The following is a 12,008-nucleotide window of genomic DNA, read 5'->3' on the forward strand; positions in this document are numbered from 1 at the left end:
TTGCCTTTTTGGTGCAGATCTGAGTCGTTCAAGGAGGACAAGGACGTGCTTTTGTCGAAGTTGAAGATTTTTAAACACCGGGACGAGCGAGCTCCGTCTGAGGAGGGTGAATCTCAGCTACCGCGCAGCCGCCGAAAAAGCAGCCGAAGCGACGACAGCGCCATCGACAGTCTCGACGAGGACAAAGGTACCTGTAATAAAACAAAATCCGAAAGTTTGAAATCTCGGGCGGCAGTGTTCGAACAAGTCAACCAAAGACTAAGCACTGATTACAATAAGAATAAGACGAATCGGACTGAAAGCAAAAAAGTACAAGAGTGCAAGAGTAAGGTGGAGGACTTCGTGAGGGCGAAGAAGGAGGACGACGAGAAGTGCGAGAAGCGCAGGCACACTTTCGAGAGTCGGGAGCGGGAGAGCGAGACGGAGCGGATGAAGCGGATCAGTTTGGAGAGCAGGAGTCCGAGGTGAGTGCTTAGCGTAGGTTGCGCGCGCCGCATGACTGTGGTTGTTCTTGCAGAAAGGAGAAATCGTCGCCTTCGTACTGCATTAAGGATATGAAAGCAATTTTCGAATCAAAGTCTAAACAATAATGTTAAGTATTTATTTTGTTGTAGGCCTATTGACCAAATCGTAGTTCACTTTTGTCAATCAAATTCGTTGTAAGGATATCAAAAGTGACTTTGTATATATTTTTTTAAAGCATCTCGAAGGGATATTACACCATTGATTCAACAGTTGCATTTTGTTTGTTACGTATTTTGTTTTCTTTTTTCGTAGTTTTAAGGCGAGAGCGTAAGGAGGACTCATATTTATTTTTATATGGACGGTTGCATTGCTGGATTATTTTTAAGTTTTTTACTTCAGTCGTTACTTTGATATTAAGAAAATGTGATAATCATTTGATTGTTTGTTGATGAAAGAGCAAATGTTCTTAGAGTAAGGCCTAACGCGTACTTTTTATATCTCGCTCTTGATAGAAAAATTGCCAAATTCACTTTCTACGCATTTTTTTTGGTTTCGTGAAAGTTTTGATGTGTCACTACGTAGACTGACTTATTTTACAAGACATTATCCAAAAGTTTATATTTGTAGCAAAGTAATTTAACAGAGATCACATTATATAAGATATTTGAAGAAATTAGATACGATAGACAATAATGAATTTTTACAGTATTGCACTTTACTCCAACTTAATTTATTTATATTGTAATATCATGTACATAGTGTAACTATGCTTAACATGCGGTAATTCAGATTATGTTAAAAGTAAAAAATAAATTATGTATTATTACGCCTTTTGTGTCTACTAGCCACTTCATATTTCCTGAAACCGCCATAATATGCGACTTCCTGATTTCCTTTTAATCGTACCTATCCCACGAAATAATTTTATCACATAAGTAGGTCTCCATAAAAATAGCTTCTAGAACAGGAACGCCACTTGAAGGTAAGTTACAACATACCAACACCAACGACACCTTTGTACCACAAAATAACAACATATAATTTTCGATTTTCAAGTTTTGTTTTACTAAATTTGAATTTATTCATTAAACAGTTGTTTAAGTTTTAGTGAATCTTATGAAAACTGCTGTAAGTGTTTACCTAAACAAATTCCTGATTGTTAAATTGCGTTAGCACTAGTTAACGACTAAACTCCTAACATGAACTGTGCATTTACAAACAATGAATCAAATTTACACAACGCGTTTGCGTCGGTCGAAAATTAATACACAATTTTTTATTCTACAGGTTTGTTCTACCACACCACATATAACTTTATATATTGCAAACAACACAATATTGTAATCTATTCATTAAATAATTGTTTTATCAATTCCTGGCGCTTAATTTTTCCCAAATTATTTTTGGGGATTTCGTCAACAAATTGCACCCCTCCATGTAAACGCTTCTCTTCGCTAACAAACTGTGCCAAGTAGTCACAGATTTCATTTTCGCTAACTTCGACACCGTCGTGCTTCACAACGGCGGCAGTCGGTAATTCCCCGAAGCGCGAATCAGGTTTACCAACCACAGCCACCTCCTTAATCCCTTTGAATTTCATTAAAATTTGCTCCAGCTCGACCGGAGCCACCTGCCAAGATTTATATTTAATAAGTTCTTTAATCCTTCCAGTTATATAAAAACAGCCGTCGTCGTCATAATAAGCAACGTCTCCGCTATGAAGAAATCCTTCCGAGTCGATTATTTCGTTGGTTTTTTCAACATTTTTCAGATATCCTTTCATAATCTGACCTTTAATGCAAAGTTCTCCTCGTTGAAAAGGAGGAAGAGCGTGTCCTTTTTCCAAATCAACGACTTTCATTTGATAACCGCAAAGAACTTTGCCAATGCTGTTGGGGTTGTTAATGCTGGATGAAATTATAGTTGCTTCACTCATTCCGTAACCGTTTTGCAGTGTTTGCAGACTCAACCTGAAACCATTATTATTATCTCAAGCAAAATTAACAAAAAATTTATACCTGTTTTGCAACTGAATCACGTCTTCTTCAGCCAGACAATTTCCTCCACAGAAGACACGTTTCACGCTCGACAAATCGTATTTTTCCACTAACGGGCTTTTAGCGAAAAAGTTAATCAAAGTTGGCACCAAAAAGAGCGCCTCTATTTTATGATTTTGGATTGTTTTGAGAAAAAAATCCGGCTCGAAAGAGTCAAATGGTATTATGGTTGCTCCATTAAACAGAGCAGCGTTAATAATACTCAAGCCATAAATGTGGAAAAAAGGCAGAATTAGAGGATACTTGTCTCCAGTTTTCATTCCAAGGAATTCCGGGGTTCTAGAATAATTTTGTTTCGGCAATTTTCAAAAATAACTATTATTACCTTCCGTTGCTGAAGTGCAATCGCAACATCTCGTGGTTAATCGTGACGCCTTTCGGCAAACCGGTGGTTCCCGACGAGTTGCAAATCACTGCGATATGTTCTTCAGGGTCGACATTGTCTTCGACTTGAAAGTCACTTTCGTGTGAGCATGCCGACAACATTTTTTCCACGTCCAAACAAATTAGCGTTTTAATGTAGTCCAAATCTTTTGCAACCTCTCGAACACTGCGGTGGGATTTTTTCGTACAAATTAACACACTGGGTTCGGATAAACCCAAAATGTGATTTAATTCGTCTGAAATATTTATAACTATAGAAGTAATAGTTTGTGGATTTATAACATACAGGGTGTGTACTTAGGGTTGATTAGATGCACCGGTGCTGCGATAAATAAACCTGCTAAATACGCAACCAAGAACTCTGCAGAGTTTTCAGCCACCAGTCCAACCACATCGTCGTCTGATAATCCCAAAAGTCGGAGACTCGTTGCTAAATTTTTACCCATTTGGCACAACTGTGGGTACGTGAGGGAAGTCCCGGTGGTGGGATTCACCTAAATTCATTTTACAAAATTTAGAAAGCGGCGCCAACTATCTTACCACAGCGATGACATTTTTGTCAAAAGTACTAAAAGCGTCCACCAGTAGTTTTCCGACGGGTTTATGCGGGATCCCCGAAGTGTCTTTAGGTCCATTTAGCACGAATTTGTCCATCGTGTGATTACTTCGTGACTTAAATTTTTTTTTCAGGGTGTGGGTGGAAAGACAACGCTTCTTGTGTTACCACAAAAATGATAGATGGGCCTTGACAATTTAGTTTTGTGAATGTTATCTAGTGTTTATAAAAGCTTTTCAATGTTTTTTTATTGCAGTGCGCACCTAATCCAGAAATTGTGTCAGCAACCTTACAAATATCGTATTGTGATAACCCAAACATCCCGCCTTAAATTGACAATTCCCCTCAAGGTTGGAAAAGTACCGCTAAATAAAACACCAAATATGTGGAGGACACAAAATTATTTATTCCTCCACTGACAAAAAAAAAGAAAAAACTATGCAGCGACACTAGAGCTCTATAAGAGTGTGGCCATCGAATTATATTAATTTCATTCTACAGCACAGCAAACATACCCATAGGGGGGCGTTCATAGATAGCGCACGAGCGGAGTTTGGGGCTCCTGGTCGGGGCTGTTCTCCTACCCACGACGGTGATTCTATCTATCGCAAGCACTGCCGCACGGCACTTATCTATTACGGACATGACGTACGGTCGCAAACTCGTGGTTGACTTGTGTACAAAGCTTGCATTCTTTGTGGAGATGGCGCAATAAATAACGCCAGCTCGACTAGGAACCGCGCCCTCCGCTTCTGCCACATGTTTCTGTGTTATTTAAGGGGGAACGCTAGACGAGAGACAAGTTTGAATTGGGCGCCATTTGTTGCCTTAAACGCAACTAGCAATTCTTCTTTAAATTTACCTGACGCGCTGGGATAGACGACTACCGGACGTGGGTCATAAAAGTATGGTAAGCCGATAATGCAGATTAATGATAATTTATGACAGGAGGCCCACAACATACCTTCACCACAGAATAATCATTTCTCGTATTCTTTTGACATATTAATCTTAATATTCGAGATAATTATTATATTATTCAAACACAATTTAGACACTGTAGAGCAAACAAGGCGTATCAAGCCCGTCTATTAGTTTATTCGCCTAAATGTATTATTAATACCGTTTTCAAATTACACCAAAATTGAAAAATCGAAAACTTAATAATTGAAAAATTGAAAAATCTATAAATCGAGAAGTTGAACAGTCTAAAAATTAAACAATTTAAAAATCGAAGAAATGGAAAACCAAAAAATCTAAACCGAGAACTTGAAAAATCGAATAATCGAGAAATCAAAACATCAAGGAAAACAAAAAAATTAACGGAAAATCTAGAACTTAAAAATTGAAAAATTAAAATACCTATCGAAAAATTGAAAAACCGAGAAATCGAAACATCAAAAAATGGAAAAATTGAACCGAAACATTGCAAAATCGCAGAACTGAAATACGAAAAAACTGAAAAATGAAAGGAAAATTGAAAAATCGAAAAAGTGAAAAAAACCCAAACTGAAACATTGAAAAATTGAGAAATGGAAAAATGGGAAAATAAAAAAAATTGGTCTAAAGAGTTTAGACAGTACTTCCCTCGCTATCGGAAACGTGACGACTGCATCCCTATTATGTTTTTTTTCACATTAGATTTCAAAGAATTCGGTTTTGTAGTTCCTGATTAAATCAATAAAAGAAATTTTCGCATTCATTAAATTTTTTGAGTCACCCTGTATATGCATATCCAAAAAATATGAATGGAATGATAAATTACAAGAAGAGACTCATCATATTTTGTAAATTTTAAATAGGATTATACGGCAAACTTTTGAGCTGACGTCATCAATTTTTTGGAGGGGATAAGCAAATATATTTTGACCAAAAATTTATTATGCGCTTTATAACCTTAAAACATTTGCAAAATTTCAAAGCATTGGGTTCTGTAGTTCCTGAATAAATCAATAAAATAGATTTACGCGTTCATTAATTTTTGGGGTCATCCTGTATATGCAAATCCAAAAAACATGAATGGAATGATAAATCACAAGAAGAGACTCATCATATTTTATACAATTTAGATAGGATTTATTCAGCAAAATTTTGAGCTGACGTCATCAATTTTTTAGAGGGGATAAGTAAATATATTGTGATTAAAACGGTCCTAGTTTAATAACAAAAAAATATTGTTCGTCTATAAAACAAGCTCGTCTTAAACAAAGTATTCGTAAAAAAATATGTCGTAAAAAAATTTACGTATGCTGGTCCCGACTGCGATTATGGTTTGAATATTTTTTAGAAAATCCTATCATGGATGTAGAAACATTTGTGACAGCCAAAGAGGTTTTTTTTGAGAAAATTATCTCTGAATTTAGACCAAATTGAAATAGACACTAGACAACAGGCACATTCGAGCAAAAGAAAGAGAAATTAGGGTTACGGCTTCAAATTTTGGACGTATTTACAAACTTAGACCGACTACAGCAATAGCTAAAACTGTGGAGTCTCTGTTTTACAGTACATTTAGAGGTGATCGTCATACATACTATGGACAGAAAAGTGAGGAAAAAGCTGTCAAGTGTTTTGAAATAAATAAAAATATAAAAACTGAACGGTGTGGCTTGTTTATTTCAAAACAATTTCCTTACTTGGCTGCTAGTCCAGACAGGGTTCTAGAGGATAGGAGTACATTAGTCGAAATTAAATGCCCTCACAAAATCGCAAGATTTGTCTCCCGAAGAAGCGGTTAGATAAAAAATAATCAAATTTTGTACATTGACAGGCAGAGAATTGAAACTAAAAAAAAATCATGATTACTACTTTCAAGTCCAGGGACAAATGCTTGTTACGGGTATTTCACAAGTTTATTTTGTTGTATGGACACCCAAAGGAATAAATATAGAAAAAATGTATAAAGACGAAGAAAATATGTAAAAAGATGGCAGATAAACTTGGCAGATTTTACTTTGGCGCATTGTTGCCCGAAATAATTGATTCAAGAAGAAAGAGGAACCTGCCTTTGCGAGAGATTTTTTTAAAATAAATAAAATTTGTTTCTATTTTTTATGTACTTTAATAATTTATTAGGAGTACATTTTTCATCACCAACACTTGCGTATTTTTATTATAAGTATATTTTGAAAATGATCTCTCGGCAAATGAAAACATATACGAGCACTTTTTTCGAATAAACAATGAAGGGAGAAGTTACTGGACGTAGGGCTTTTTTAAAACACCTCCTTTTTGAGATAAGTAGTAGATACACTTAGCTACTTATACGTGTTAAACAAAAGCTGTATTTTATATATTTTTTATTATTATTATAAATATGTTTATTAGTTTTATTAATTAACAAAGCAAAATATATATTAACAATAATATTACAATGATTTTTTAGTAATCATGTGTATTGAATTCGGGATCCTGAGTGGAGTAAAAATATTATAGTTCACGAGTTTTAATTAGGTTTTATAATAGTACCTCATTGCGTAAAAGTTAATTTCCTTAACAATAAATTACTGGCGGCTTGTTATAAAACTGAGTTCCTTGACATAAATTAGAAAAATCAGCCGAGAACTCTAACAATCAGCTTATGGGAGAGCATGCAATAATGGTTTTACCTGTAAAGCCGCTGCCGTAAATTTTAGTGGCGCTCCTATCGGTAAAGTACTGAACTAACTGCTCAAATTCTGTCGAATTGATACCCATTTTTTTCAATAATTGTTAGTTTTTGTTAAAAACTCTGCTAACCAATAGATCATTAATTTTCCTTTGATATTCCTGTTAAAATTATTCGACGTATTTTGCATTAATTTGTGGTATATTTTGATTTTAATAAACACATTATTATTTAAACAAATTGTACCACTAACAAACATTTAATGACTCTGCGCCCTGTAAAAAGTGATGTTTTATCCATGTGCGAATTTTCAAGCGATTCTATGATGGTTATGACTCAAAAAACTTGAAAAGAAAACACACAATGGTGCTTTTTTACGATATTTCTCATCCATATTTTTTTAGTTGATTGAACTGGTCTCTGCGCTCTAGAACATGAAAAAAGCTGCAGTTTGAGGTATGATACATCTATATTAATATCATTTTTTCATACAAAAAACCAAAAAAATTTTATACCTCGTCTAGCGAGTCCCCTTAACTACAACCGAACAAGTGTTAAAGTTTCAGAAAGAGCAATAAACAATATTGTATATATAAATGATATTTGATAAATAAACAACACAAAATGTCTCCGGCGTTTTGAGGAAAACTCCAGGGTAATGTAATTTTTAGCGTTGCGAGAAAGTACGTCTCGGTCATGTAGCTGTGCACATTGCGAGATAATATGTCTTGGTGAATTTTACGGTCTTTTCCCACAGTGGAGCAACGTTAGGTTGATTTAACTGCCGTAATGAACTATTAGCAACCTTGTGTGAGAAATTAAGAAGTGTTATAATGTAAGACTAAGTGAATCTCATGAAAACTCTGTAAGTGTTTATCTAAACAAATTCCTGATTGTTAAATTGCATTAGCACCAGTTAACGATTAAACTCCTAACATAAACTGTGAATTTTCAAACAATGAATCAAATTTACACAACGTGTTAGCGTCGGTCGAAAATTCGCATTTTTCCGATTAGAAAGCCGCAACGTACCCAACTTACCGCCTCTTTTCACCAGGCTCTCACTCACGAACCAAAGCAACAGTGCCAGGGTCGCGACCCCTTCCCTCTGCCAAGCAAAGCCAATTTCTCGCTACCAAGCCGCCCTCGTCTAATAACCCTCTAGCTAAAATTTCAAGCAGAACTGTCCACTATCCAAAAAGCGCTAACGTGCACCTGGTTGTCTATGTTTAACGATTTTTTTGATTGAATTTTTTTTCAAATTCAAATTATTCAAATTCGATAATGTCCCCGGTGGGATAGTCATAAATAAGGATTTAACCATTATACTGTATACTGGTAGCGACATGGTTAAATCCTTGAGCATTGCGCTACCCTTAAGGTATATGTTCTAATACCGACAACTTTATCCAAAAAGAATTAGGTTTCAAGTATTTCTATAAAAAAAAAGAAAGGGATAAGGTTTTACAGGATAGTACTTTACTCCAACTTAATGTACTTATATTGATTAATTATGTTTAACAAGCAACAATTCAGATTGTGTTAAAAGTAAAAATACACTGTGTATTATAAACCATTTCTTTTTGAACCTTCTATTTTTACAAAATCACAAATGAATTAAAAGATTGGATATCGTGAACAAAAGAGGACCTACGTTGTGCTTAAAGAATATTAGTGCTTGGTTTGCTTTTGACGGTTAGTGTTGTACGTATTTCATAGGTTTTCAGCAGGTTATACACTTCTATATTAAAGATAATAATACTACCTTACACCCTTGAATCAAAGAATAACAAGATATAAATTTCGCTTCTACAGTTTTGTTCTACCACGCCACAATGATACCGTACTTTAATCTATTCAGTAAACAGCTGCTTTATCAATTCCTGGCGCTTAATTTTTCCCAAATTATTTTTGGGAATTTCTTCAACAAATTGAACCCCTCCATGTAAACGTTTCTCTTCACAAACAAATTTCGCTAAGTATTCACAGATTTCTTTTTCTGTCATTTCGACACCTTGTTCCTTCACAACAACTGCAGTTGGTAATTCCCCGAATCGCGAATCTGGTTTACCAACAACAGCGACCTCCTTAATACCTTTGAATTTAATCAAAATTTGCTCCAGTTCGACTGGAGCTACCTGGCAAGATTTGTATTTAATAAGGTCTTTCATTCTTCCACTAATATAAAAATAGCCTTCGTCGTTATAATAACCAACGTCCCCGCTATGAAGGAAGCCTTCCGAGTCGATTGTTTCTTTGTTTTTTTCAGTATTTTTGAGATATCCTTTCATAATTTGACCTTTGATGCAAAGCTCTCCATTTTGAAAAGGAGGAAGAGCGTGTCCTTTTTCCAAATCAACAACTTTCATTTGATAACCCCAAAGAACTTTGCCAATGCTGCTGGGGTTGTCATGGCTACAGGTAGCTATACCTGATTCAGTCAATCCGTAACCGATTTGCAGTTTCTGTAAACTTAACCTAAAACAATTTTAAGTTGCAAGTAAAATTAAAAAAACATACTTATTTTTCAGCTGGCGCGCATCTTCTTCAGGCAGACAATCTCCAGCAGATACAACACGCTTGACACTTGACAGATCGTATTTTCCGACTAGCGGACTTTTAATGAAAAAATTAGCCAAAGTTGGCACTAGAAGTAGCGTCTTGATTTTATAGTTTTGAACTGTTTTCAAAAAAAGATCCGGTTCGAAAGCGTCGACTGGTATTATGGTGGTTCCAGTAAACAAGGCAGCATTGATCATACTCATTCCGTAAATATGGAAAAAAGGCACAACTAGGAGAAACCTGTCTCCAATTTTTAAGTCAAGGAAATCTGGGTGCCTAGAATAATTGTGATACTTTAGCAATTTTCAAAATATCCATTACCTTCCGATAGTGAAGTGCAATCGCAACATCTCGTGATTTATCATGGCCCCTTTTGGCAGACCGGTGGTTCCCGACGAGTTGCAAATCACTGCGATATGTTCTTCAGGGTCAACATTGTCTTCGACTTGAAAGTCACTTTCGTGTGAGCACGCAGACAACATTTTTTCGACGTCCAAACAAATTAGCGTTTTAATGTAGTCTAAATCTTGTGCAACCTCTCGAACACTGGGGTGGGTTTTTTTCGTACAAATTAACACACTGGGTTCGGATAAACCCAAAATATGATTTAGTTCGTCTGAAATTTTTCTAACTATAGAATTGATAGTTTGTGGAATTAAAACATACAAGGTGTGTACTTAGGGTTGATCAGGTGTACGGGTGCTGCTATAAATAAACCGGATAAATACGCAACTAAGAACTCTGCAGAGTTTTCAGCCACCAGTCCAACCACATCGTCTTTAGATAATCCCAAAAGTCGGAGACTCGTTGCTAAATTTTTACCCATTTGGCACAACTGTCGGTACGTGAGGAAAGCCCCGGTGGTGGGATTCACCTAAATTCATTTTACAAAAAAAACTCAAAAAGCGGAGCAAATGTCTTACCACAGCGACGACATTTTTGTCAAAAGTACTAAAAGCGTCCATTAGTAGTTTTCCGACGGGTTTATGCGGGATCCCCGAAGTGTCTTTAGGTCCATTTAGCACGAATTTGTTCATCGTGTGATTACTTCGTGACTTAATTTTTTTTTCAGGGTGTAGGTGAGAAAAACAACGCTCTCTTCTTGTGTTACCACAAAAATGATAGATGGGCCTTGACAATTTAGTTTTGTGAATGTTATCTAGTGTTTATAAAAGCTTTTCAATGTTTTTTAATGCAGTGCGCACCTAATCCAGAAATTGTGTCAGCAACCTTACAAATATCGCATTGTGATAACACAAACATCCCGCTTTAAATTGATAATTATATAAATATGTATATGGAGGACACAAGATTATTTATTCCTCCACTGACAAAAAAAAAAGAAAAAACTAGAGCTCTATAAGAGTGTGGCCACCGAATTATATTAATTTCATTCTAGATCATAGCAAAAATACCCATAGGGGGCGTTGTAGCACGAGCGGAGTTTGGGGCTCCTGGTCGGGGCTGTTCTCCTACCCACGACGGTGATTCTATCTATCGCAAGCACTGCCGCACGGCACTTATCTATTACGGACATGACGTACGGTCGCAAACTCGTGGTTGATTTGTATACAAAGCTGGCATCCTTTATGGAGATGGTCCAATAAATCCCGCTAGCTCGACTAGGAACCGCGCCCTCCGCTTCTGCCACATGTTTCTGTGTTATTTAAGGGGGAAAGCTAGACGAGAAACAAGTTTGAATTGGGCGCCATTTGTTGCCTTAAACGCAACCAATAATTCTTTAAATTTACCTGACGCGCTGGGATAGACGACTACCGGACGTGGGTCATAAAAGTATGGTAAGTCGATAATGCAGATTAATGATAATTTATGACAGGCGGCCCACAACATACCTTCAGCACAGAATAATCATTTCTTGTATTCTTTTGACATTTTAATTTTAATATTCGAGATAATTATTATATTATTCAAACACAATTTAGACACTGTAGAGCAAACAAGGCTTATCAAGCCCGTCTATTAGTTTATTCGCCTAAATGTATTATTAATACCGTTTCCAAATTACACCAAAATTGAAAAATCGAAAACTTAATAATTGAAAAATTGAAACATTTTAAATGAAAAAAATCGGTAAACCGAAAAATTGAAAAATCTATAAATCGAGAAGTTGGACAATCTAAAAATCAAACAATTTAAAAATCGAAGAATTGGAAAACCAAAAAGTCTAAACCGAGAACTTGAAAAATCGAATAATCGAGAAATCAAAACATCAAGGAAAACAAAAAAACTAAGGGAAAATCTAGAACTTAAAAATTGAAAAATTAAAATACCTATCGAAAAATTGAAAAACCGAGAAATTGAAACATCAAAAAATGGAAAAATTGAAGAACCGAAACATTGCAAAATCTCAGAACTG

General features: G+C 35.8%; 3 protein-coding genes across 5 annotated transcripts in view; 1 reads left to right on the forward strand and 2 right to left on the reverse strand.

Moving 5' to 3' along the window:
- Positions 1 to 1,291, forward strand: part of LOC135139893 (GTPase-activating protein CdGAPr) — a 78,210-nt gene extending 76,919 nt beyond the window's left edge. For all 3 annotated transcript variants that reach the window (XM_064070256.1, XM_064070254.1, XM_064070255.1), the window contains exons 14-15: positions 18 to 464; positions 518 to 1,291. In XM_064070256.1, coding sequence (XP_063926326.1) covers positions 18 to 464; positions 518 to 590 — 520 coding nt within the window. In that variant the 3' untranslated portion in view covers positions 591 to 1,291. The remainder of the gene's footprint in view (positions 1 to 17; positions 465 to 517) is intronic.
- A 519-nt stretch (positions 1,292 to 1,810) lies between these two features.
- LOC135139922 (luciferin 4-monooxygenase-like) lies at positions 1,811 to 4,223 on the reverse strand. The gene is made up of 7 exons (XM_064070289.1): positions 4,115 to 4,223; positions 3,978 to 4,042; positions 3,447 to 3,578; positions 3,193 to 3,400; positions 2,848 to 3,142; positions 2,484 to 2,801; positions 1,811 to 2,435 (listed from the first exon to the last, which is right to left on the reverse strand). The coding sequence occupies exons 1-7, from the start codon at positions 4,221 to 4,223 to the stop codon at positions 1,811 to 1,813; spliced, it is 1,752 nt and encodes a 583-aa protein (XP_063926359.1).
- Positions 4,224 to 8,707: 4,484 nt separating this feature from the next.
- On the reverse strand, positions 8,708 to 10,717 carry LOC135140177 (luciferin 4-monooxygenase-like). The gene is made up of 5 exons (XM_064070604.1): positions 10,555 to 10,717; positions 10,298 to 10,505; positions 9,953 to 10,247; positions 9,590 to 9,907; positions 8,708 to 9,547 (listed from the first exon to the last, which is right to left on the reverse strand). Exons 1-5 carry the CDS (start codon positions 10,666 to 10,668, stop codon positions 8,923 to 8,925), a joined length of 1,560 nt encoding a protein of 519 aa, XP_063926674.1. The 5' UTR covers positions 10,669 to 10,717; the 3' UTR covers positions 8,708 to 8,922.
- Positions 10,718 to 12,008: the final 1,291 nt, after the last annotated feature.

Source organism: Zophobas morio, unplaced genomic scaffold (assembly GCF_036711695.1).
Source record: "Zophobas morio isolate AGI-343-1 ecotype UQ-CSIRO unplaced genomic scaffold, CSIRO_AGI_Zmor_V1 ptg000038l, whole genome shotgun sequence".
NCBI classification, from domain to species: domain Eukaryota; kingdom Metazoa; phylum Arthropoda; class Insecta; order Coleoptera; family Tenebrionidae; genus Zophobas; species Zophobas morio.